The sequence below is a fragment of the Primulina eburnea genome, chromosome 4 (assembly GCF_022965805.1).
Source record: "Primulina eburnea isolate SZY01 chromosome 4, ASM2296580v1, whole genome shotgun sequence".
NCBI classification, from domain to species: domain Eukaryota; kingdom Viridiplantae; phylum Streptophyta; class Magnoliopsida; order Lamiales; family Gesneriaceae; genus Primulina; species Primulina eburnea.
Window position 1 is genome coordinate 3,717,702 of NC_133104.1, and position 27,367 is coordinate 3,745,068.

Sequence of the window (27,367 nt, forward strand, 5' to 3'; positions counted from 1 at the left end):
TGAAATGCTTCGAACCAAGGTCAATAAGCTTGCCCTAAATGCAGAAGTTGCGATTAGGCTACAACAAATATATAAGAGCACTCTCTCCGATCGAATAACAAGTTGTTTACATGCTTATACCTATCTATGTTTTGTATTGCAAAAGCTTATCCTCCAAGTTATTGAGAAGCCACTGATTTTCCAAATGGAGAGATTTCGAGTACATGGCTCTATGCCTAGAGCAAAAGATTCAAATACATTTAGCACAAGTGCTAAATCGAGATTATTTTTAGATGAATCGTTCAAAACCAAAATTGAAACTCTGAATCATTATCTCTTGTCGTCAAGTCAATCCTTCATCTCGGGAATTGAAGATTGAGAGATCAATCTTAGACCTCAAACTGATAAGGGAAAATCTAATATTGGTACTAAGGAGATTATCGTTTCTCCATTTTAGATATGTCAATATAACTAGGAGAAATTGAAAACAAGAATATGTATCAACTCAGTCACAATCCGAGTTGATATAGTAGGAAAGTATCCTAGGATATGGATGAAACCAAAATCATATCCCAACAAGGTAAAAGCATGGTATGCATTTGGTGCCCTTGCCTCGTTTTATACTATATCGCCCAGCCTATCAGAAATCTCAGTGCTACCAAAATAGATCCAAGAAGCTTTTCATTAAACATGAGAAAATAATATTTAATTGTCAAGAGAAGATATTACGGAGCTTTATTTTTTTAGTGCAGCACCAGAACCAGCAGAGAAAAGATCACATGAAATCTTTAACTTCATCAAGTCGAGAAGACCAAACATGAACATTCAAAAGTTAATAAAAGATTCTCCGAAAAATGAAAAACCCCTTGTTAAGTCACTCACTGAAAACGACATCTCCACTAGACGAGCATGGAGATTATGAGTCTATCTCTTTAAGATAGAAAAAACCAAGTTTCCATTTAAGTTTTATCAAAATTCTGTAAATAGATCTTTTCTGTTAGATACAATGATAGGAAAAACTACAAGCTTCGCAGAAGAAATACTTGAAATTAAAGAAATTTTTTGTTGAACAACAAGCTGTCGGAGAGTAAATAAACTCGTCAGAAATTTAGCAATACGGCTCATGTGGGAAGATTTTCATAGTGAATCTTTCCGCAATTCCCAAACCAGAAAGAGTCAGAATTCGAGAAAGATTTTCGACCCAAATTTGACCGAAACATAATGCGGAGACAAATTCAAGTGGTGAAGGTCTACACAAGTCACGTTTTCCTTGGGGACCATACAAAAACAAAAGATTACTCGTCAAAGGTAAAGAAGGCATGCGATCCAACTACTCTATTAATGGATGATGGACCACTCAACTACAACAATATGACAAACCACTAATTGGTAGTACACCAACTAAAAGATGTTGTCGGCTGCAACTGACAAAGCAATTCACAAGTTTGAAGTCCAGATTTCAAATTCATTAAGACTTCTATATATACCTTGATAGAAAAAAAAATGAAGACATCACTCAACCTCTTCAATTTTCTTTGAAAAAAAAAATTGTAATATTTTCAGTTTATGTGTGTTGTAGTTCCAGCTATGATAAGAAGCTAAAAAAAAAATTTCTCCTCTACATGATATTATTATGTAATAATATATTGTATGTTTGAATAAAGAACCAATGTTTATTGTCTCTCTCATATATGATTTTCAAAATTAAACTTTTGTACTATACACTATCATATAAAAAACAATGCAGGGTTATGATAAGTGTTGTTGAACAAATTTATGCCAGAAACCATCTATTGCGACTACGTTAAGCTGTGAGGAGGAGTCTGTAAAACTCAATATGTACAACCCGACGACATTCTGATCAAAGAACTAATAATATATATACATATATGTATATATTTTGGTATATAATTTTGAAATCCTACTAAACTCTATGTCTTTAGACTTAGGGAGTCAGAATAGTGAGTTCTAGGTTTAAGGAGTTATTGACCATTTTCCCTTTAAATTTGTAAAAAATAAAAATAAAAAATTCATCCACTGAATCAGAATAACCTTCTTTTTAAAAAAAAAAAAAATGAGATAGTTTAATATTATAAATACTCCCAATTTGGGCCCTTTCTAGCTACTAAATTCTAACATTCGGCTTTATTTTAAAAAAAAATTACAACATCTCTCCTTTGTATCACTTTCGGAAGGACCCTTTTGACTTGGGAGGCAAATAAATATTTATTTATTTTCAATTTTCTATTAGCATCGAATTTGAAGTCATTGATCGAATTTGAAGTCATTGATTGTAAACATCATAGTCTGTACTCTAATTTATTAATATTATATTATATTTAATTGTATAGATATAATTTCACATCAATCAAACCTTAAATTATCATTAATTATTAATGTATTATTTATTTGTGTTTATATTATTGAAAATTTTAAATATATAATTATATAATCTTATTCCAAACCTCGAGTAGAATCTCATATCACCCCGGGTCTAGAATCTCTGAAAGTTGCTGATTTAATGGATCCACTTACACATGGATGGGATACAGAGCTCATTGAAGGAATTTTCTGTACAAGAGACACTTGAGAAATCACAAATATTCCCCTAATGACCAACGATCCAGATGTCCGCATATGGAGATACAACAATGATGGGAATTACACTGTGAGGTCGGGGTATCATCTAGCCATGAACACAATCTACACAGGACGAGGGAACAGCGTATCTGGTGCATGGAATAAATTATGGGATTAAAATATGCCACCCAAGGTTAAAACCTTCGCGTGGCGCATGGTGCGGAACTGGCTCCCTACAAGAATTAAGCTTCAGGAAAAAAATCTTCTGGTCCCAGCCACATGTGTAAATTGTAACTCTATGCTAGAACAACCTTGGCATATATTCTATACATGCCAGTTTGCTCAAGATTGCTGGGAGCTATCTCAAGTGAAGACTGAAGTCAATTCAACTCCCCCCGAGATCGAGAACTTTGAAGAGTGGTTCTTTAATATCTTGGAAAGGCTGGATGGCGTGAGGCGGCGAAACTTTGTGATGATTCTTTGGAGCATCTCGCACTCACGCAATGACAGAATCTGGAACAACACTTCGGATTCCGCAGATGAGCGGAGCTATGTATGCTCATACCCGGGCTTTAGCCCGGGTGGCCCAATTTTTTTTGAAAATAATTATAGGTAAATTTTGTAAAATTTTAGAATAATATGATATTAGCCCGGGTATATCAATATAAAATATTAAAAAATTCTAGAGTATAAAATTCTAGCCCGGGCGGAGCCATATTTCTGGCTCCGCCCCTGCGCAGATCGGACGATAACATACGCCCTCGACACTCTTAATGATTGGCTTGCCGTAAGATCAATAGAAAACCAGCCAAACCAGTCACCGAACTTGCGAGCGAACGCGGTCTGGAGGAAACCCATGGAAGGTTTCTTCAAATGTAATGTTGACGCGGGTTTTGGCATCGATAAAAGATCATTTGCAGTTGGTTTGGTAATCAGGGACTCAAGTGGCTCATTCATAATTTGTAGAACCGGTCTCCACCATGGAGCAGCACTTGTAAAAGAAGCAGAAGCACTTGCTATCCTCGAAGCTCTAAGCTGGATTAAAGACATGGGCTACGACAAGGTAATAGTAGAAACAGACTCAAATATAGCAGCAGATGCAATCCACTCCGATGCACAAGACCATACTGAATTTGGTCTCACTATCACAGCCTGTCGGGCCATCATCAGGAATCAGACTTCTTTCAAAGTTGATCACGTTAGGAGACAAGCTAATAGAGCCGCTCATACTTTGGTTAAAACGGCTCTCCAACAAGCTTGTTTTGGTATTTCTGTAGTCCTCCCTATCTCTATTAGCACAATCATTATGAACGATTGTAACTCTCAAGTTGAAGATTAATAAAGCTGTTAGTTGATGTTCAAAAAAAAAAAATTTATCACGATAATATTTATGGATATAATCTCATCAAATCTTATCAACCTAATTAAATGAACCCTTAGGTTGAGTTTACTTTCAGAATTTGATTGTGTAAAGATTATTTATATGATTATTATTAAAATAATTGTTTAGGATTTAGATTGTTTAATTCGATTGATTAAAATTCTAATTAAATAAAAAAAATTTCTTTTATGACATAAAGGAAGGAAATGAATTGTATATTGTGAATTTTTTTTATTTTTTCCCATTTTTTCATACCATATATTTCTACGCATAGCCGTTTATGCTGGCCGACTAGCACTTTTCACATCCGCAATTTAAATCATTGCATGCATCGTAAAAGGCGTGAGTCGGCCAGCCTAGGCCGTAATTTAGAACTTTACATGTAGTTTAATCATTCAAAATCAGGATCGCAATTTTTATTTAAAAAAAAAAAATCCATGGTTCCGCTGCTCTCAGCGGGTAGTACATTGGAAGTTTGGAACTAAAATTTAATGGCTGCTAGGAAGCAACTAAATTCATTTCTTTTTAAACGATGATAATAATAATAAAATTTGTTTGATGATGATAATAAGTTGATGTATATATTTAGGGGCAAAAACTTGTGTGAGACGGTCTCATGGGTCGTATTTGTTAGACGGATATTTTATTTGGGTCACTCATGAAAAAGTATTACTTTTTATTGTGAATATAGGTAGGGTTAACCAGTTTCACAGATTATGATCCGTGAGACGATCTCACATGATACCCACTCATATTTAGGATATGAGTTAGTTCAACTTGATTATCGGGTCCGCCCCAGCCCAGACCCAATTGGATAGTTCGGACCAATTTTTATCTAATTAATTTTATGGACACTAAATTTAATAAATTATGGAGGCTTGAGATTTAGGGGGCCTTGTATAATTTTAAGCTCAGGAGGCACTCGGAAATATCCATAAATAACGAAAATTCTCATCTTTTTTTTCAAAGTATGTTTATTTTGCAATTTCACTATGATTTCTTTAAAACTTATTTGGTTAATCGATGACTCGAGTGTTAGTGTTTTCTTCAGATATCTCCGATACCTTTGACTTCGATTTAATAATCGATCAAAGTCCAATATTCACAAGATCGTTCTAGCAACCACTGATATTCCGAAGAAACCAAGAAGTTCAAATGAAACTAAATACAAATATAATAGCTTTAATTCAATGCAGCTCCACCTACATAAAACCAAACCTTGCAAGTTTTCACTTCTGTATCCATAGAAATTACTCTGATCATATCTGGTTCTGGCTTCACTTGTTCTTTAATCACAAGAAATTAGTACCCAACTCCTTGAACCTGTGAAAAACTCGGTCAGTATCGAATATTTAGTATTTTGATCCATGATCACATAGTCAAGTATAGACAGTAGGGTTCGTTTAATTGCTTATGTCGTATATTCCCATGAGGGGTCGGCTGTATGTAGCGTTGCTCATGATAGTACTGTTCGATCCACATTCGCTTTCCTTTATTGAAACGTTTGACTTATCGAGCTTCGCAGAATAGGAGTTTGGATAGTTTTGAGCCTTTGATCCAACTTGAGACGATGATCTTTGCATTCTAACAGCTTTCGGGACATGATTCCTTCCTTCCAAAGACGGCCTTCTCGCCCTGCTCGGCTGCCTTTCAAATGTCTCGACAGGGCGTTGCTTTGGGGCACTGTGGGATCGAAGTTTGGCCTTGGAAGACTCGGTGTTAGCCATATAATTTGGGTAGAATGAGCATTCGTTGTAAAAAGTCTCGGCACATTCTGATCTGGGGTATGAAAAAGGGAGCCTAGCTTGATCAGGTTTGCACGTTATTGGAGTGTGGCACTGAGCGCTGCTTTGTGTTGTTTCGAACGAGTATTCTTGGAAATGGTTGCTGCAGGCTTGTGGGCTCGTTTCGGTTATGGCTGATGGTGATGGTGAGATTTGGCAGGGCCGTTCTTGTAACTTCAGTGATGCACGAGGCGTGGAAACTCGGGGTTCATTGGGCTTGTGGTTTGGTGTGTGGTTTGAGCAGCTGTTTCTTGGTTTGGCGGTTAGTTTGGTGCCTCCGAGATCCATCTCCACAATCTTGATGTTTTCTTCATGGCTTTTATCTAAATCCTAAAGAAAACAACAATGTCAATTGGGAGTGAAGCAAATTTATCATTTTCTTGGATTCTCGTTGCCACAGAACGGACGCCAAAGAAACTGAGAAGAGTACTCATGACATCCAAGTAAAAGTACATTATTCAAACTTTACTAGTACCCATGAAGACGAGCAAACTTTGGAATTTAGTCGAAAACTTCACTTAACTTACTTCATTAGAGGTCCTAAACTTGGCATCATGCGATGATTTTCTGTGATTAAACTGCTTCTGTGCAATGAATTTCGTTTCATCTGCGGCCATTCGAAGTCGTTGGACTCGAGCTTGAACATTGACAAGTGCCTGCATACACCCAAGGGTAGCGGCTGCCTGTTTTCTCACCAAATGGCCCCTAACCAATGCCTGCAACTTCACTAGTCCTTTTAATGCATTCAAAGCCTTTCTTGCCTGAAAAAAAATATATATACATGTTCAAATATGGTGGAATTCAGAAAATGGGTCCATTTCAAACAAACAAAACAATAATTAGACTCTTGTTTCTCATACAAACTAGTATATAATATTGCAAGGAAAGATCTTTTTCAAAAAAATAATTAAGATTGCTCTTTTGTAACTATTTTTTATATGCTTAACTTCTTATGAAAACAACTAGAAAAACAACTGTGTCGAGCTAATGACCAATTCCGACTTGATAAAATTTCAAAAAATGCATACCAAAAAACCTCTAAAGCAAGACTGAATCTTTATTGCTGCAGCATTTTCAACTGGAGCACTTCCCCTACCGGATGCTGCAGCCCGCATCTGAATCACGACAGCAGCTGCCTTGGCTGCCGCCGCCGCTGCGTCGGCGGCAGCCGCTGTAGCCAAAGCCAACGCACGCTTCTTTATGTCAGCTTCCATCGCAGGTGGGATGGCGGTGGCGACATTGTCCACGGCATTCGTCTCGTGCCTCCCCAGCGCCGTGGCTGAAGATCGGCGGAAGCTCCACCGCCTCTTCTCCCTCGGTGTCGTGGGATGCGGAGCCGGTAAAGGAATTGGGTGACGATTCTCATTTCCACCACCGATGGCCGAAATTTGCTTTTGGTTTCTTGGATTTTCACTCCCTTGCTCCTTATCTTTCTTCCCCGTCAAGAAATTCTTTATCCACTTGCCAGTCTTCCCCATATCTCCTCACACAATCAAACGACTCTTTCCCCTCGCATTCTACATTTATTCTCAAATAAATCTAAACAAATAATGACACAAAACTCCCCCACACGATGATTAGTAGCTTTCAAGAAATAAATTGTACAACCTTTTAACTACTGTTGCATCGTTTCAATCTGATGAGAAGTTTCAGGAAACGAAGAATAAACAACAACGCAGAAAAGGAGGAATCTTGAAAGTGGGATTGATTCTTTACCCGTCGGAAGAGCTAAAAATCCTTTTTCCTAATCTGACAAATCTGGCAAAGAAAATGGCGAATAAAAGGGTATCATGTAAAGTAAAAAATGTAGTGAAAATTGAATGAGGGTCAGAATGCATGTGAGATTGGGTGGAAGAAGATGCCTGATTCTTGCACAATACTCATGCAATGATAGAGATATATTATCCCACATTAAATTGGCGTAACCAATTTTAGCATGCCTCCCTGTTTTATAAAAATTTGTATGAGACGGTATCACTAATCATATTTTGTGAGATATATCTTTTATTTGAATTATTCATGAAAAAATATTACTTTTATTATGAATATAGGTAAGGTTGACCCGTCTTATAAATAAAGATTTATGAGACCGTATTATAAGAGACTTACTCTCATTTCTTTCGTCTTTTTTTTTTATGATTCTATTGGCACTTTTAAATCTAATCGGATAAAAAAAAGATTTCAATAAATTAAAAAGTGTATATTTTTAATAATTTTTGAGCTCTTACAAGAAAAAATAATTTTCTAATTATTATGACGTATTCTTCAGTTCTCCAATGCATTTCACACATGGAGTTACATGAAATTTCATTCTCTAAAAAATAATCCTTTCCAGCGATTTGCGCCTAAAAAATAAGATTGTCATTATATTTTATCTCGTTTCATAAATTTTTATATATCAGAAGAATGAAGATTAGTTGAATAAATACTCTACTATCCGGAATATAATTTTGATGGGTCCAAAAGTTTATATTTATGACCCCATTGGAAATCGGAAGAGGGCTTTTTATAGGATGTCAGCACGTGGTAACATCTTTTCCCAAATAAATATTAAATTAATTTATCATTTATTGTTACAAAAGGTGAAATCGTTCGTCTTAGGCGGCCTTCACCTCCGGCCCGACAAGAATGTGAGAGGAGGTAAATCATGGTGACTCAGTCAACCAGCAGCAGCTAGACCTTATGCTACGCCTCGCACAAGTATCTCCCCCTCATTGGAGGGAATTTAACTCTCACACTGCCGCTTGCGAGACTCGATCCCTGGTCATTGCTCCAAGATTTACTGTTGCTGATCAACTGAGCTAAGCCCATGCGTCATATTTATCGATAAATAATACTCACTTATTAGGATGTGATTGAACATATTCAAGTTATAAATCAAATAAATGATTATCATCTCATTGAAGACAAAAACTTGTGTGAGACGGTCTTACGGGTCGTATCTGTGAGACGGATCTCTTATTTGGGTCACACGTGAAAAAGTATTACTTTTTATGCTAAAAGTATTATTTTTTATTGTGAATATGGGTAGGGTTGACCCGTCTCACAGATTATGACCCGTGAGACGATCTCACATGAGACTCACTCCTCATTGAAAGTACGACGAGGAACAAAATGAATGTGTATCATATCAAAACCAATCTTATATATATATATATATATATATATATATATATATATATATATATATATATATATATATATATATATATATATAAATGCACGTGCGTTGCACGTTGAGAAATATAATAATTTGTATATGATAATTTTATATAAATATGTTTAAATTATTTTTGAAATAAAAATAACTTTTAATAGATAAATAATTAATTATTTGGTTACAATCGAAATCATCACATTTTCTTGTCTTTGATTTGAAGACTTCTTGAAATTTTTTTGTGTCCGTCGGTTTTATCTTCTTATCTCTTTTTTTTTTGTACTCGGCAATTGGTTCTTCATCTCGAATCTCTATTTCATCTTCGTCTTCATGGATCTTCATGTTTTTGTTAATGTTTATTTCATTTGATTTTTCTACCTTTGGTGCTACACTGCCTTGTTTAGTTGTCTTGATAATCTTCCGAGATCTCCGTTTCTTGATATTGACATTTGTTGTTGGATAATTGTCATGTATCTCAATAGCTTCTGCCACAATTTTTAACATTTCATCACGTTTTTCCACTGAATTATCCAACTTGAAAAGAATGTGTGTAGCTAATTGGTTGATTTAACGAATCTTTATATGGGTTATTTGGTAAATTCTGCATTGAAAATTTTTATTGTTAGATGCAATATTTATGTAGATATAAAGTTATTTGTTTGTTTTATCTTATATATGGTCATGAATTTGAATGAAATCTTCAATAGAACATCCAACAAAAGACGCTGCAACTTTTCCAAATAATGTTATTATTGCGATCTCATTTTCATCTTCAATTGTGATTGTTATTCTATACATTTAACATAAATAAGTAAAGTATTGATCACATTTTTTTATTGTGATCTAAAACTTGGGTTGTGTATTGGTAATTTGTTTTACATAAAAACGATTTGAATTCATTTTTATTTCTCTTTTTTTATTCATTTGATGTATATAAGAGTAATTATTACACATAAAACTAATTTAAACTCATTTTGATTCTTTTGAAGTGTTTTCTTATTGTACCAAACTATTATTTGTGTTTGTCATGCATAGGGTTTAACAATTTGGCAAATTGACAGGCACGTCAATGCAATCCTCATTATGTTCACCATTTGCTTAGTATAGGGCTTTGCACGATAAATCACAATTATAAAAAATAAATATTGCGTCGTGGGTAACAAATATAACTTTTGACATAAATATTAAGCAATATTCGAACTAAAAGATAAATCTTTCACTATCATTCAGTTTTGTTAGGTTAAGCGTGCAAGAGTGAGAGTAGCATTGGGATGAGTGAACTCCTGTGAAGTTTTCGTGAGTTACGCTGCTGACATTGTGTCGCTTATTTAAATTTCATTAAAGATATAATTTTTAAAAAAAAAACTGTAAATTTCATTCCAAAAATAAAATCTCATTTTCTTCAATTATTATAAAATTCATTAATACCTGAAAACGAACAAAAAAAAGATATTTATTTATTAATATTATTTAACGAAAATAACGACATAAATGTAAACTGACACAATTTTATTATAGTTTTCAATTTTATTAGTCGTGTTTATTTAAGTTATTAATGGATATTAATTTACTCAAGTTTAAATAAAAATTGCATAAAAACTCCTACGAGGCTGTTTCACAGGAACATGTCTCATATCCTACCCTAATCATGAAAAATCATTGTTTTTTCACTCAAAAAATTGACCGGTGACCCATCTGAAGGATATATCCTCGAGACCGGCTCACATAAAACCAATTCAAAAATTGGAGAACTATAAAAATTCATAAATAAAAAAAAGAGAAGTCAAACAAAATAATTATTTTTAAAATAAGGATATAATTCATTCTGTGAAAATATATTGTAAATTTTATTATTCTTCTATTCATTTTAAATTATATTAAAGATATATTTTTTAAAACAAATAAAGTATAAATTTCATTTAAAAAAATGGTGGCTAAATTTAATTTTGTTCAATTTTATTTAGAATTAATTGATAGTTGGGAAAAAAAACAAACAATAGAATATGTATTTATTATTATTATTTCAAATTTTATTAAAGATATTATTTTTTTAAAAAAAAATGATGTGTAAATTTCATTCCAAAAAATGAAGGCTTAATTTAAATTTCACTCTAAAAATTGGTGGCTAAAATTTATTTTTCTTCAATTTATTTTAGAATATATTAAATAATAGATAGAAAAAAAACAAACAAGCGAAGAGAAGTATATTAATTATTATTATTTACGTTATTCATAGATGTTAATTTATTTAAGTTAAAAATAAAATTGACACAGAAACTCCTATGAGGTTGTTTCACGAGTGAATTTTGTGAAACATGCCTCATATCTGACTTGAATCGTGAAAAAAAAAAGTATTTTTTCACTCCTGAAATAACTGGGTAAATGGAGTACAAATTTCATCACAAAAAATGAAGACTAAATTCATTTATCTTCAATTTATTTTAAATTACATTAATTAATAGATGAAAAACATATAAAACCAAAAATAATAATAATAATGGAGTGCAAATTTCATCAATAAAATGAAGGCTAAATTTCATTTTTCTTCAATTTATTTTAAATTTTATTAATTAATTAATATATAAAAAAACAAAAAATAAACATGTATTACTGAAGAATGAAGGCTGATGCTAAATTTTATTTTTTTTATTTTTCTTCAATTTAGTTTAGAGGGCTTTTTATATGATGTCAGCACGTTGTAACATCTTTTCCCAAATAAATATTAAATTAATTTATCATTTATCTTATATGATATACACGATTTTAATCGTCATATTTATCGATAAAATAATACTCACTTATTAGGATTTGATTGAGTATATTCAAATTATACATCAAATAATGATGATCATCTCATTGAAGGTACGACGAGGAACAAATGAATGTGTATCATATCAAAATCGATCTTTTATATATATATATATATATATATATATATATATATATATAGATGCCTGTTATGAATTGATTTTTCTTCTGTTGATTAGATTCTGGAAATATTCTTAGATTAATTCTCAACTAAGGACACAAAAGATTGGTAACCATGAATCAAACACAGCGAACAAATATATTCGGAACAAGTCCGGTCGAAGACCTACATCTACGGGAGAATAACCGCGCTTGTTTTATTGTTGTCATTCCAATTCGATGCCCAGTTTCACAAAGATAAGTCTATATATGTAATTACTGTGTTTTTCTTTTATATTCTACTCATCTTTGCTCTCCTTTCAAAGCTCTCGGATCTTGTTACACAAGATAAGGATTCTTCCCAGTGTTTTGCTTCTCTGGACTTGCTGTCATATGTGAGTTCTTACAGCCATCTGTTTCTGATGAACTTCTTATCCCGATGCCCACTTTTTGTCACACACACTCCAACGATGCCCATGTTAATTTTTTCATGTATTTTAAAGTGTTTATTTTTTAACAATTTTTTTTTTCAGAAATTGAAAGATCCATGTATATATACGCGATTTCATAGTTAAAAAAAGATGTTACAAGGAGGAAATGGACCAACGAGCATTTATGAATAGAATAGCAGACAAACAAATTAGTTAATGTTACAACTTACAAGAAGACATATTTTGTGTCACTGTATAATTCGTTCAGATAGTTCACATCTCTGAAACATAGAACAAAAATGACAATTGTAAAAAAGACCCACAAAAGATGATCATTAGTAAATATATTGTCACGCCCCGAAACTCGGGATGGACACCGGCGTCGTTGACAATCACACAATTGAAAACAACAAGCCTTTCGTAGTACAGTTTAAACCGAAACCAGTTTATATATCATAATCTCAAAATGTAACAATTGTCTTTACAATCACCGAAATAAATAAGACGACAGAGTTTTAAATGCGGAAACGTAAACACTGAAATAAAATAACTTAAACTAATTCCAGTTCTTGAATGTTCACCATCCCCAAAACTGCTCGGATTCTTCTTCTTCAACTTGTTCCTCGTTTTTATCTGGGGAGGGTCGTAAGGGGGTGAGTATTTGGGGAATACTCAGCAAGTGGGGGAAATATCGAGCACAATAAATACAACATGCATAAATTTCGAACATAAAACATGAGTTCCATACGTACTTCGTAAACATGCATAATATTGACCCGGCACTGCGACTCATCTACTTTCTACGGTTTACTGACGTCAGTCCCTAATTTTTACTCCTCTAAGGGGGCGAGGCCGTATAGCGGTTATGTCCCCCACCGCGTAAGGGTACGTCGTGGTTGGGATTCCCACCCGTATACAGTCGACTCCTCACAGTGCATTTAAAATCGTATGACAATACAAGAAAGGAGTAGAAGGAAGATTGTACCCGACTATTTGTTTTTCTTGTAAAAACCGAAAATATGCATATACAAATCCGAAATTTTAAAGTTTAAAAATAAGCCCACTTACAGTATAGTCGATGCATAATCTCATACTTCCGTCTTTCTTCTTTACGAAGAGTACAGGAGCTCCCCACGGGGACACACTTGGTCGAATCTGCCTTTTATCTAGCAATTCTTGGAGTTGTTCCTTTAACTCCTTGAGTTCGGCTGGTGCCATTCGGTACGGTGCCTTAGAGATTGGTGCCGCACCGGGAACCAGGTTGATTTCGAACTCCACTTCGCGGTCCGGGATCGTCCCTGAGAGTTCTTCTGGGAAAACATCTGGGAAATCTCTCACCACCGGGATGTCCTCCAGTTTCAGCTCGACTTCTTCTGTAGAACCCGTAATTTGGACTGCGTATAAACCATGCATAATTCCTAGTAATTTAATTGCTTGAGTATTTAAATTCTTTTCTTTGAATTTATTTATGTTACGCAGTAGTTTAATCGTCATCTTTTCAGTATATAAGTGAGGCCGGACTGGAGATGGAGTTTTGAGATAAGCTAATAAAGATTTATTTAAGAAGTGGTATTCTAGCATGTTTATTTCATTACATTTCAAAAGTTCGTGCATTAAGATTTTTAAGTTACATTTCACGCTCGATCGAGGATCGGAGACCGGGGAATTTTCAGGAAAATTATTTTTATTTCACGATTAATTTTTATAAATTAATTTAAAGCATTTTTAAGTGTATTTTTGAAAAATGGGAATTTTGGATATTTCTACCCGCAGATTTTAATTTTTAGCGGTACGATAATTTTATCGAATCGGGGGACTTTTTAATGGTTCGGCTATTATTTTCAAAATCTTTCCAACTCGAAATATTTTTCGAGACTGTGTTTGAATTTAATGGGCCTATTTTTAAGCTCGTCGGGCTAAAACTCTTTTAAGTTTTTGATTAATCAAATTTAGGGCCAATTAACTACTAATTTATTATATAATTAAGCACCTAAATCATTTTTAACCTAAACCTAAAGCATCTAGCCGACACCTCCTCCACTCACAATCCATCCTCGTGAATGGCTGCTGCTAGGTGTCGGTGAAACCATTTTCTCCTCCAAGCAAAGAGTTTCCTCCTTCGGGTGTTGGCTCTCAATCATTTGTCCAAGATTTATTCACAGGCACGCGAGGTATTCATTGTTTCTCATCACACACGTTTATATACTGCTGAATGTGCTGGCGCATGCAAAAGAGTTTCGATCCAGTCCTTTTCTTGACTTTTGTGTTCGGTTTTCACATATTCATGCCACCCCATGTTTTGTGCTCACGTTTTTTTTAGTTTTGATGCAAGGGACTGCCACTTTCGGTTGGTAAGGAACTGTCTAGACTGTGTCTTATGAGGCTTAGGTGTTGGTGAGCAGATCCGATCGAGTAGTAGTGTTTGAGGGTCGTACGGGTTAGATCGAGTCGTGAGGGTGAGCCGGCCGTGCATGGCTTGACCCAAGCCTTGAAGCTGTCCCTCTTGGGTCTGTGGAAGGTCTGGGAGATGGCTGGGAGCGGCTGGTCTCGGCCTGCAAGGAGAACCGAGAGGCTGGGTTAGTTGGAGAGTGGCCGCAGGTTTGCTCCCTCTCGGTTGTACGCCGTTCGGGCTGCATGGGGTCAGTATCACGGGTTGAGTAGGACCAGTAGGATACTAGGAGTGGACCACGGGCACTTGGACGAGGGAGAAGTTCAGATCTTGGAGGTGTTGCTCGATAGGGAAGAAATGCAATAGTTGCTCGGGTTATGCGTATGATTTTACAGCAACATCTCGCGTGGGTTGGGCTTGGTTTAGGAGGTCCTTAAAGCCTTAAGAATGAGATTAAAAGGTTAGACATGTGGAGGGGTTAGGGGACCGAAAGATTTTAAGAATTGTAACCATGTGTTGGAAGATGATTTTACAAAGAGGGGGCCGAGAGTTTGGCTTGTTCTAGGATTTTGGCCGTGAGTTAGGGGCCTAATGACATTGGTTTAGGAGTATTATAATGTTTGTAAATTATGGTAAAAAAAAAGATGGGAAAATTTTAGTTAAATTTTTTTGGTTCGATTCGGGTTAAAATCGGGACCCCGGTCTAGGTTTTAAAACAATTCGGTTAAGTTATGAAATGTGCTCGAAATTACGTCTAGGAATACTTTTAAAAATATTTTGGGATATTTTAAGGAGTTTGGTAAGCTTCGGGTCAATTTTAGAGGTCTAGGGTTGAAACGATAATTTTTGGGTTTCCAGGGGCAAAATGGTCATTTTGGACCTAGGGTAAGATTTTGGTCCTAGCAGCGCCCTGAGCACAAATCATGATATTTTTAAATGTTCATGCATCACGTTTACGATTTTTTTCTCTATTATAATAATTATGGTGCATGCTTGATTTAAAAGAATTAAGAGAGAAAAAGTAAGAAAGTGAAGAGCACTCCGTCTCCGCCGCGCCGCATCGTTATTTCGTTTGTTTTCTGTCAAAAAAAACCAAGGCATGTTTATATCTTCTTTCACTCTTCAATCAAGTCATATAGGTATTTTTTAAATATAGCAAGTACATGATTTTAATACAAGATATTTCAGTATGCGATTTAATTATATTACGTGCATTAAATAGAAAATGATTATTTTTGAGATTTATGCGATATGGCTTGTGGTTCATTCACTATGTGGGAGCATTATTTATACGGTCGCCAGTGACCGCTCAGTTCAGGTTGGTACCACCCGGTCGCCAGTGACCGATCAGTTCAGGATGGTACCATCGGGTCTTCAGTGACCGCCAGCTCAGTTCCAGGCTCCCCGGTAGTCAGTTACCGATCAGTTCAGCTTAGTGCAGTGGCCACAGGCGTAAAACATAATCTCAACAGAAAATTTTACCAGTTATTTCAGTACAGGCTCCAAGGAGCAAATATTTTTACTATGATTATCAGTTAAGTTATGCACGTATTATAATTGCTCAGATCAGTTTATTTTCAGCATGATTACAGATCATTTTCAGTATGCCTCACGACATGATATTTTGCCCCATGCATATTTTACTTCAGATTTTATTCGTTACCTGCGATATATGCATGCTGAATCTTTAGGCTCACTAGACTTGATTGTTGTAGGTACTGATGAGGTCAGGGCCGAGGGCGGGGACCAGTGAGCTAGCTTGGGTCGGCAGTAGTGGCACCCGAGGACCTCAGTGCAGCAGTTGCTATTTTATTCCGCAAACAAATTTTTATCAGTCATTGGACATTTTTTTAAATTGTTATTGTGGACAAACAATTATTTCATTCCGCTGCTTTTATTTTAAACATTGAACTTGATTCATCAGTTGGTTTTATGAGTAAGGCCATTTAAGTTCTTTTAAAAAGAAAATTTTTAATTTTCCGCAAATTTTCAAAGCAAGCGGTTTTAGGGCCTTCACATCTTCTTTTGCCTCACTGACCATTGCTAGGTAGATGTCTTCTCCGGATTTCATGGCTTTCCAAGCTTGAGATGCGGACAATAGTGATTTTCGTCCCTTGGATTTACCGTGAAACACGACTTCTTCCTGATTTGGGGTTCGGAGTTTGACTTCCTTTCCCTTACAATCTACTACTGCATTGTTTCTTGCTAACCAATCCATCTCTAAGATGATGTCGAAATCGACCATGATCAACTGTATCAAGTCGGCGCTAAAAGTCTGATTATTGATACGGATTTCGCACTCTCTGTAAATCTCCTCAGTTTCAATAGCTCTACTCGTAGGTGTTGCTATTCGGAAAGGTTCAGTTAGCTTATTCGGCCTACGTCCTAACTTCTTAGCAAATCTCTTAGACATAAAGGAATGGGTAGCACCACAGTCAAATAATGCATAGGCAGGTACTGATTGAATTAGAACGGTACCTGACACTACTTCAGTTGCGTCGTCAGCCTCTTCCTGATTCATGGCAAAGATCCTAGCATTGGTTTTGTCCTCCTTTGGTTTACTAGGGCCTGCTCCAGTATTTGGCCCGGTTCCTCTGTTTGGCCCGGTTCCTCTGTTTGGCCCTGCTGGTCGGTTGGCAGCGGTAGGACATTCTGCAATTCGGTGCCCCGCTTTCCCACATCCAAAACATACACCGCTTGCCCTTCGGCATTCCCCAGAGTGCTTGAAGCCACATGTTGAGCATGGCTTGAGTCCTTGGTAGTTATTGGCGGGGAATTTCCCTGAGGGAGGTCCACCCGACTGATTGGGCCTCTTGAACACTGGTCTCCCTTGAGAAGGCTGGCTGTTAAGGGGTCGCTTGTTCCTGTTTTCCCTTTCTCTTCGACGAATATCAGCCTCGGCTCGGATAGCCGCACCCATCAAATCTGAAAAGTTGGCAGGTTGGTAGACCGCTAGAGCTGATTGGATCCTGCTGTTCAATCCTTTCTTAAAGCGGTGCAATTTCAGAACTTTGTCTGCCATGATTGCTGGAGCATAAGATCCGAGGGCATTGAACTGAGAGGTGTATTCCACCACTGACATGTCTGAAGCCTGAATGAAATTTTCAAATTCACTTAGCTTCTGTAGTCTGACTTCTGTCGGGTAGTACTGTTTCAGAAATGTTTTCCGGAAGACTCGCCATGTGATTGGTCCAGCGACAGTCATAGCTGGCGAGACTGCTTCCCACCATTTAGCTGCCTTGTCTTCCAAGAAGGGCACTATCACGTCCACTTTTAGTGCATCCGGGACTTCCAACAGTCTCAACTGAGTTTCCACACTCTTTAGCCAACTCTGGCTAACTTCAGGATCAGCTGCGCCACTGAAAGTTGGACACCTGTTTTTGCGTAGTGACTCATAGTGAAACTTGATCCCATGCTGTGGCGGAGGTGGGGGCTGTTGATTAGCATTGGGGTTCACTAACCCCTGAAGTGTCGTTGCCACGATCATGGCTATAGCCATTAGGTCCACTTGATTGAGGTTGAACTGAGGTGGAGGCCCGTTGCCTTCTTCATTCGTGTTGTTGTTGTTAGCATAACGGGGGTTGCGGTTCTGTCTTGGTGGTCTACCGGCCATTTCCTACAAGTTAAACGCTTCTAAGAATTTGTTGAATATATCGACAAGATTTAATAGATAAGTTATGCTGGAACAACTGAGTAAATAAATAAACATAACTTGAATATAGATGCACGACTGAGATAAATAATAATCATATTTTATTAATTTTCGAATTTAAAGAAACAACTGAATGAACAAAGCGTACTGAATGGAAATAAGTCATGCTGACTGAAAATAAAATAGCAACAATGGAAGGATAAACTCATAGTAATAAGGAAAGGTAACTAAGAACTCTAATCGTCTATCTCTCCATCTCCTATGGCAGCTATAGGCTCATCTATCTCAACAGGTGCTTCTTCTTCCGGCTCCTCCTCCGGCTCTTCCTCTTGCAGTATCTCCACCATGTGGGTGAGTTGGGCATTCTCTGTAGTAAGCTGAGCATTCTCTGCATTGAGCTGGGCCACCTGCGCCTTCCACTCCTGAACGTCTGCCTCTGCCTTGTCCAATAGATCTACGGTACACTGGTGGCGCAGTTCGTACCCCTTCTTGTTCTCCTTGATCTTGTTCTTCAGTGCTTCACCATGTTGAGTCAGCTGGTAGTTCACCTTGGCAATGCAGCTTATAGCCTCACTCAAATTTTCTAGTCTCTTTTTGCTCCTGGTATTCAGCTGTTTTTTCTTCCTCCAATTCTTTGCGATAGCGCTCCACATCCTCTCGCAACTTTCCATTTTGATATTTGCACTGCTCTATGACGTCCCGTAGGTCCATGTTATCTCCCCTACCTAGTTCACCTTGATAGATAGACTGATTAAGGCGGACTTGAATCTCTTCTTTCTCAGCGGTTAAGGTTTCGACCTCACTCCTCCTCTCACTCAATCGGGCTCTAAGTCGTCGAATCTGACGGGACTGATAGTGAAGGGAAAGCTCCTTCAAACGAAGGGCAGCTTGGACACGAGTACGGGGTCGCATGGGAGTAGATGGAGCCATTTCCTGAAATCAAAAATGGAAATGCTCAGAATCCGAAATAGACAGTATATAACAAGTGAGAATATGCAATATATATGAAATTTTCGAAATTTAAATAAATATATAATTTTTTCCAAAAATGGAAAGTTTGGAATTCGACATATGGGCTCGAAGCATATGTCGAGAGGATTCCGGGACAATTGACGGAATCGAATTCGGAGTTTCCTACAAAAAGTTATAAGGGTTACAAAACTTTCCTAAAACGGCAAAAACGACGTTTCGGGGGCCTAAACGGAAGATTTTTGCGATTCCAGGGTGGTGCTCACGACTTTAGGGTGGTGATCCTTGATCGTTGGGCCGTTTCGGAGGGGATAGCATCGGCCTCGAGTTAAAATTCCACTGAAAATTTTTCGCTTTTTTTTTTTTGAAAATCGATCTTTCCCAACCGGACTATGAACCTGGCGGCTCTGATACCACTTAAATGTCACGCCCCGAAACTCGGGATGGACACCGGCGTCGTTGACAATCACACAATTGAAAACAACAAGCCTTTCGTAGTACAGTTTAAACCGAACCAGTTTATATATCATAATCTCAAAATGTAACAATTGTCTTTACAATCACCGAAATAAATAAGACGACAGAGTTTTAAATGCGGAAACGTAAACACTGAAATAAAATAACTTAAACTAATCCAAGTTCTTGAATGTTCACCATCCCCAAAACTGCTCGGATTCTTCTTCTTCAACATGTTCCTCGTTTTTATCTGGGGAGGGTCGTAAGGGGGGTGAGTATTTGGGGAATACTCAGCAAGTCGGGGAAATATCGAGAACAATAAATACAACATGCATAAGTTTCGAACATAAAACATGAGTTCCATACGTACTTCGTAAACATGCATAATATTGACCCGGCACTGTGACTCATCTACTTTCTACGGTTTACTGACGTCAGTCCCTAATTTTTACTCCTCTAAGGGGGCGAGGCCGTATAGCGGTTATGTCCCCCACCGCGTAAGGGTACGTCGTGGTTGGGATTCTCACCCGTATACAGTCGACTCCTCACAGTGCATTTAAAATCGTATGACAATACAAGAAAGAAGTAGAAGGAAGATTGTACCCGACTATTTGTTTTTCTTGTAAAAACCGAAAATATGCATATACAAATCCGAAGTTTTAAAGTTTAAAAATAAGCCCACTTACAGTATATTGGATGCTAAAAACGTAGGTTGCTTGCTTCGGGAATATAGATCGCTCCTTGCTCCTTGTCCGGGCAGCGCTTCGGTTCGATTCTCAGACGACTTTGGGACTATTTTCGAGCAGTATTTCGGTGAGGGTGGCTGCTGGATTTTCGAGAGTTTCAGCAAGGATTTTCGAGAATTGGGTGTACGGAATGGCTAAGGGTGTTGGCCTATTTATAGGTGAGGGGGAATTGGTCTAAACTTGATACTAAAATCATACCAAAATTCATGCAAAATCTCACAATTTTGACTCCAATCTCCCTTGCCAAATCCGAAAATTCATCCACCTAAATTGAGAGATTTAATCCTTGATTCTTTTCTCCTTGAATGGCTCGAAAATCTGGGTGCAATGGATGGGATGATTTTTGAGCAATCTAGTTGATTTGCTTCTAATTACCTTGAAAGCTTCCTTGTATCCAAGCATCACACCCATTAGGCATAGGATATCATAATATTTCGAAATTTGATCACCATCTCATGCTTTAATCCTTTAGATTCTTGTAGGATATCTCAATCTTGCAATATTTCCTACCTAATTCGAAAATATGCTTGCCTTGAAATGTTATTATAGACTTGGCAAAACTATATCCAACAATTGATTCCCAAAGTGCATATCTTATCATTGTTATTTTATACAAAGAATCAAATCCTACAATTTCCTTACCATTTTATTTAAATACATCATTGAGAATTTTCAGTTCTCACATATATTATTTCTTATGGTAAGTCTATGTTATATTTGGAGTAACAACTATATTTAATTATTTATCTAAATTTCTTGATATGTTGTATTACAATATAAGGAGACGGAAGAGAAATATAATTTTTGTATTAATTTTATTTTTATATAAGATTAATTTTTCTTTGTTGATATGATTTTCAATATTTAATTATGGTTTTGTCTTTCTAGATAATATAATAATTATGCTAAGATTTTTGTGATGTGGTATCTTTGTTTAAAAAGAGTTTGTTTCTAATAAAACTCTTACTTTTTATATTGTGTAGGTTTTCTTGTTGATAAATTTTAGGGCTATAAATAAAAGGATTCATCTCATGCAGAGGGTGGTGATTTACATAGAAATACATACATACTCTTGTACTTTTGCACGCCATCAACTTTAGAGAAAACAATCTATAAGGTTGCTGTTGATCGAAGAGTGTTGAATACACGTGTTGCCGTGATTATTGGAGACATCTGCAGAAAACAACTGTGACGGAGTTGGCTGAAGAGTTGTTTTTGTTGCTCCAGTTTTGATGTAATGCCCAAGAATCTGATTAACGTAATCTGAGATGATTTATTGATGATGAACGAATATGAGTATAGTTAGACCACTCCGGAACCAAATTGGTTAAAACATATGAGTTATGTAATGTTTGGGCAGAACCGGTGGCGCCCGAGCGGTAGAAAGAGACCGCCCGAGCGCCAATGTTAAATCAAAGATGTTTCGGGCAGAAAGCTTGGCGCCCGGGCGGTAGTTTTTGACCGCCCGAGCGCCGTCGGGTAATGCAGGGAGGCAGAGCGCTCCGCGCCCGGGCGGCAGATTTTTACCGCCCGAGCGCCGAGCGAGCGCCCGGGCGGGAATTTCTTACCGCCCGAGCGCGAGGCGTGTCGCATGAAGGATGTGCCACTTGCCTTGTTGCATGCGCGAGATATATATATATATATATACATGCAATTCAATTTTTAAGAATTCAGACGGAAAGAAATCGAGAAAGGGTTTCTGGGAAAAGAGTGAAAAATCCTTACGCCTTTTGTGAGAAATCCGTCTATCCGATTTCGAATCCGACTGCAGTACTGTGTTCCTAGCAACGTAGGCTACAACTGGATGTAAGTTTTGCTACGTTTTGACATGCTTTGAAATTATGCTATTGTCAGAATTGAATAGGATTCATATATGATGTTCTTGACATGTTAGACATCGTATAATCGAAACCAGACTGAAGAATAGATACCGTATGAAATTGTTATGATTTTCGAAGTTGATATGATATCAGAATTGAGTTGTTATTGATTATGAGATGTTGGGATTCATATCTGACTGATATGGTAGTACTGGATATATTGAAATTATGACGTTATGTTGTTGAAACAGAATTTGGTAGAATTCTGATTATATCCAGTATTGTTTGGTTGGTGTATTGATACCATACCCTCGATATTGTCATGTCAGATTGAGTATTGACAGGCTTGAGGTTCGAGACTTCGACAGAGTCAGAGTATCAGAAAGAAAGGTATAAATTAATGTTGAGTTGGGATTGCACAACTCGAGTGTGGTTTGACTCGAGTCTCCCTAAATCACATACTTAGTTTATTACATTGATTTTTGTAATTGTTGAGATTGATGTGTGTAGTTTATTGATTCATAGCTATTGCATGTGTTGACTGCTGATTCGTTTAGTCATTGGCTGATTCGCCTAGTCACCGACTGATTCATCTAGCTATCGGCTGTTTCGCCTAGCTATCGGCTGTTTCTCTTATTTATTGACTGAGTCGTCTAGCTATCGGCTGTTTCGCCTAGCTCTTGGCTGATTCGCTTAAATCTTGACTGAGTCATCAATTCTGTGGCTGTTTCGCCCAGACATCGGGATCCCTAGGTTAGAGTTGAGTCGAGTCTGAGACGACGCGTTGTTTGAGTTGAGTTTGAGTCTGAGTGTGATTCATTGCTTGATATTGATTTATATTATTTGATGTTGATTATGTTCCTGATGATGGTACATGTTTAGAATAAGAGTTATTCTTGATATTGCTTCATGTTCTGATTTGATACATGTTATGATTATTGCTTATATGCTTTTATATATGTTTTTATATGATTGCACGTTTACATTGTTTATACTGGGATATTTATATCTCACCGGAGTTATCCGGCTGTTGTCTTGTTTGTATGTGTGCATGACAACAGGTGGGACAGGTTCAGGGTCAAGAAGAGGATGAGAGAAGACAGATAGCGTGGCTTGATTTAGAGATAGGGTTAGACACTTGATATTAGCTGTTAAACCCTAGTTGAATAAATGTATGTTGTACAGGACTTGTACTTTTATACTGAGATGTATATTCATGTTTAATATGTAATTTGAGTAAATTACATTACGTTTCCGCTTTGTATTTTAAAAGAAAAAAATTTTAGACCCTGTTTTATAATTGATTAATTAGTCCCAATGATGATTAAGAACTTGATTAGCGTCCGGGTCCCCACAACAGGTGGTATCAGAGCTGTAGGTTACCAGAACTGTAGATTCTTGAGACTGAGATAGAAGATAGTGAGCGGGGTAGAATGTGTTTCTTTCCTTGCTTATGATTGCTAGCATTCTTTACTGCTTTATATAATACATGTTACTTGACTTATCTGATTTGATTTTGTAATATGTGTTATTGGGAACGAATCTGAACTGATTCTCGATCAGCAGTAAGATGATCGGGAGAGAGACTGAATTGAAACAGATGTGTTGGATTGGGTCACTAATCCTCTTGAGTTTCATATATGCCTCCTAGACGAATTCCAGAACAGGGTAGTACATCGAATCCTCCAATGGATGTCACTCCTACTCCAATGGAAACGTTACTGAAACGATTTCAGTCATTTCATCCGCCGACTTTGAAAGGAACAGAGAATGCTGTAGAATGCGAGAGTTGGCTTCGGGATATAGAAATGCTTTTTGACTCCTTGGAGTATACAGATGAGAAGAGAGTGAAATTAATTGGACACCAGTTGCACGATGTTGCTAAGGACTGGTGGATTACGAGAGAGAGAGCCTTCGAGCATAGAGGTACGACGATCACCTGGAATATGTTTAGAACTGAATTTTATCAACGATTCTTTCCCGTATCGTACAGAAAAGACAAGGGGGCAGAGTTTGCCAATCTAAAGCAGGGACAGATGAACATAGAGGAGTATGTATCTAAGTTCTCCTCTTTACTGAAATTTGCTCCACATGTGGAGGACAGCGAAGAAGCTACTGCTGACCAGTTCATCAATGGTCTGAACCCTGATATTTTTACATTAGTGAACACAGGGCGACCCAATAACTTTGCTGATGCCATGAATAGAGCAAAGGGCGCTGAGGCGGGCCTGATAAGGCAGAGAGGAGCTGCATTTGTTCCTCAAGAATGGAGACCACCGCAACCACTTCCCAGATTCGAGAGTGATAGTAGTGGTGGAAAGAAAGAATTTCTGAAGGCTAGAGGAAAGCAGTTTAAGAAGTCTGGCGGCAGTTCCTCTAGTTCTAGTGGTCCCCAACAGAGTTATACCGGGGCTTACTGTGGAAATTGTGGAGGGAGACATTCCACTGAACAGTGCCAAGGAGTACTTGGTAGCTGCCACTTCTGCAAACAACAGGGACATTTTGCCAGAATGTGTCCACAGAAGGGTTTCCAAAGATCCCAGGGAACCGAATCATCTGGATCAGTGGCACAGTGGAGTAGACCATTAGCTGCTGTTCCTTCATTTCAGCCAGCACCATCTCAGTCACAGCAGAGGCCAGGAGGAAGCCAGACAGTCGGCCAGCCTCCTAGACAGCAGGCCAGATTATTTGCTTTGACTGAGGAGCAGGCTCAAGAAGCACCAGATGATTGATATTGCAGGTAACGATTCTTGATATAGTTATTCTGTTTTTGTATTGATAGATACGGGTGCTCCACATATAATTATTTTTGAATGATCTGCATCGAGTTATGCATTGCCTGTTGAGTTTTTATCTACTGTAGTGTATGTCTTTTCTCCTTTGAGGATAGGTTGATATCAGTAAATTCTGGAAAACATGTTATGCTACAGTATGACGGGCATGAAATGGAATTAGATTGTATTGTACTTGGAATGTCTGACTTTGACTGCATTACTGATATTGATATGCTGACCAAGTACAGAACGATCTTAGAGTAATTCCAGAAGATGGTGAGAATTAGAACTGAGATGGCCAAGGGGTTAATATGGTGCGATAAGGATTCTAGACTGAGAATTCCTTTGATAATTCATACTATCGATGACTCGAATATTACAGAAAGGAGCAGATGGACTCCTTATGTATTCAGTTGATTGACTGAAGTTGAGTCTATCATTGGCTGATTTACCAATGATAAGAAAATTATGGATGTTTTCTCTGATAAGACTTCAGATCTGATTCAAATCAGAGAGATTGATTTTAGCCTTGAATCTGATTGAATATTGATGCTTATTCTGAATACGTGTTTGAGACAGACTGTAGACAATGGAGATTACATTGTATCGTCCGAACCAGAGCTGATGTTGAAACGTTAACAGAGATGTGATGGTGAGTGTTGTATGAGATTGATTATTCTGTGATGTCAGATGTGTCAGAATTGTACAACAAAGCTTGATATTGATAGTCAGAGCCGAATACCAGGTAGGTATTTCCTCTTTAATTTAGGTTATTAACTGATTGGTGTATATCAAATAGTTCGAATCAGAAAGAACAGATATTGTTAGAAGCTTACAGTCATGGATTCAGTGTTTAGTCTGATGATTGAGACTGTATTGTATTCGAACAGAGAGTGTGATATAGACAGATGAGATCAGTTATAACAGAATTGTATTGAAATGTTGGCAGAAATTGTACTGATGTGTCTAAATCGCTAACAGAAAAGATAGAAAGATAGAAATCAGAAGAATTATTACAGAATTGTAAAATTCTAAATAGAAATGGGAGTACATTTCTATAGGCTTTCGTAATGAAATTACCGCCATTTTCTACAGATTGTGATATAATATGATGGTGATTGACAAATTGTTCAATCTATATCTATCAGTTTGTACTAGATAATGTACAAACATGATCAAATGACACAGATTGATGTCAGAAGAATGATCAGAATCAACAGAATGTTGAGATAGAGTGTATCAGATTGTAATTTTCTGGTTGATTTTGTACTTGTGACAGAGTATATCATGAGGTGCTCCTTAGATTTATCGCAGATTGAGAGACAGTCAGGGTATATGTTATCCAGAGGTTGAAAGATCTTGGTTGAATTATAGAGTGCTGGATGTTAGCACTCATTGATATGACTTATTATCATTGTATGACAATACCTATCAGCCTACCAGATTGGTAAGGAGATAGTTTTAGTCAGGACAGTATACAGTGAATACTACAGATTTCTAATTCTTTTGAAGAAAATCGAAGGAAGATGAAGATAGTTCAGAAAGAACAAATGTCATAAACCAACATCGGATGATGATGATTGGTAGTTGAGGTCGAGGAGAGAATATGTCCTAGATCGAGAGCAACAGATTAATGATAGTTGGCTGTATTGAATCATTATAGACTATGGAGTGGTTTATACGGATGTTGTATAACCCACATGGCAAGATTGATTTTGTCAGAATTAATTTGAGAAGTATTATGATAATATACTTCGTGAAGTTTTATTCCAGATTTGAAATCGGAGGTTGATACCAGAAATAGATTTCAGAATGGATTCAGTGAAATGAGAGTTTGATTGGAACTCTGTTATACATTTCTTCTGATATATCTGAGTTGATTACCTGCGAGTTCGAGGACGAACTCAGATCTAAGAGGGGGAGAAATGTAATGCCCAAGAATCTGATTAACGTAATCTGAGATGATTTATTGATGATGAACGAATATGAGTATAGTTAGACCACTCCGGAACCAAATTGGTTAAAACATATGAGTTATGTAATGTTTGGGCAGAACCGGTGGCGCCCGAGCGGTAGAAAGAGACCGCCCGAGCGCCAATGTTAAATCAAAGATGTTTCGGGCAGAAAGCTTGGCGCCCGGGCGGTAGTTTTTGACCGCCCGAGCGCCGTCGGGTAATGCAGGGAGGCAGAGCGCTCCGCGCCCGGGCGGCAGATTTTTACCGCCCGAGCGCCGAGCGAGCGCCCGGGCGGGAATTTCTTACCGCCCGAGCGCGAGGCGTGTCGCATGAAGGATGTGCCACTTGCCTTGTTGCATGCGCGAGATATATATATATATATATATA

At 37.2% G+C, this 27,367-nt stretch overlaps 3 protein-coding genes across 3 annotated transcripts; 1 reads left to right on the top strand and 2 right to left on the bottom strand.

The window, feature by feature from the left end:
* Positions 1 to 3,415: 3,415 nt before the first annotated feature.
* Positions 3,416 to 3,898, top strand: LOC140829614 (uncharacterized). Its single transcript, XM_073192927.1, has one exon. It carries the CDS (start codon positions 3,416 to 3,418, stop codon positions 3,896 to 3,898), a length of 483 nt encoding a protein of 160 aa, XP_073049028.1.
* A 1,155-nt stretch (positions 3,899 to 5,053) lies between these two features.
* On the bottom strand, positions 5,054 to 7,698 carry LOC140830669 (protein IQ-DOMAIN 19-like). Its single transcript, XM_073194090.1, has 3 exons — positions 6,753 to 7,698; positions 6,252 to 6,485; positions 5,054 to 6,054 (listed from the first exon to the last, which is right to left on the bottom strand). The coding sequence occupies exons 1-3, from the start codon at positions 7,200 to 7,202 to the stop codon at positions 5,344 to 5,346; spliced, it is 1,395 nt and encodes a 464-aa protein (XP_073050191.1). The 5' UTR covers positions 7,203 to 7,698; the 3' UTR covers positions 5,054 to 5,343.
* An 8,830-nt stretch (positions 7,699 to 16,528) lies between these two features.
* Positions 16,529 to 18,221, bottom strand: LOC140829615 (uncharacterized). Its single transcript, XM_073192928.1, has 2 exons — positions 16,647 to 18,221; positions 16,529 to 16,561 (listed from the first exon to the last, which is right to left on the bottom strand). The coding sequence occupies exons 1-2, from the start codon at positions 18,219 to 18,221 to the stop codon at positions 16,529 to 16,531; spliced, it is 1,608 nt and encodes a 535-aa protein (XP_073049029.1).
* Between the last annotated feature and the right edge of the window lie 9,146 nt (positions 18,222 to 27,367).

Coding starts and splice junctions, on each gene's coding strand:
- LOC140829614 (XM_073192927.1), top strand. CDS start 3,416: ATGGAAGGTTTCTTCAAATGTAATGTTGACGCGGGTTTTGGCATCGAT.
- LOC140829615 (XM_073192928.1), bottom strand. CDS start 18,221: ATGGCCGGTAGACCACCAAGACAGAACCGCAACCCCCGTTATGCTAAC. Junction 16,562..16,646: donor AAGACATCTACCTAGCAATG/GTCAGTGAGGCA, acceptor TCTTTTTAAAAG/AACTTAAATGGCCTTACTCA.
- LOC140830669 (XM_073194090.1), bottom strand. CDS start 7,202: ATGGGGAAGACTGGCAAGTGGATAAAGAATTTCTTGACGGGGAAGAAA. Junction 6,486..6,752: donor CTTGCTTTAGAGGTTTTTTG/GTATGCATTTTT, acceptor ATTTTTTTTCAG/GCAAGAAAGGCTTTGAATGC. Junction 6,055..6,251: donor AGTTTAGGACCTCTAATGAA/GTAAGTTAAGTG, acceptor TGTTTTCTTTAG/GATTTAGATAAAAGCCATGA.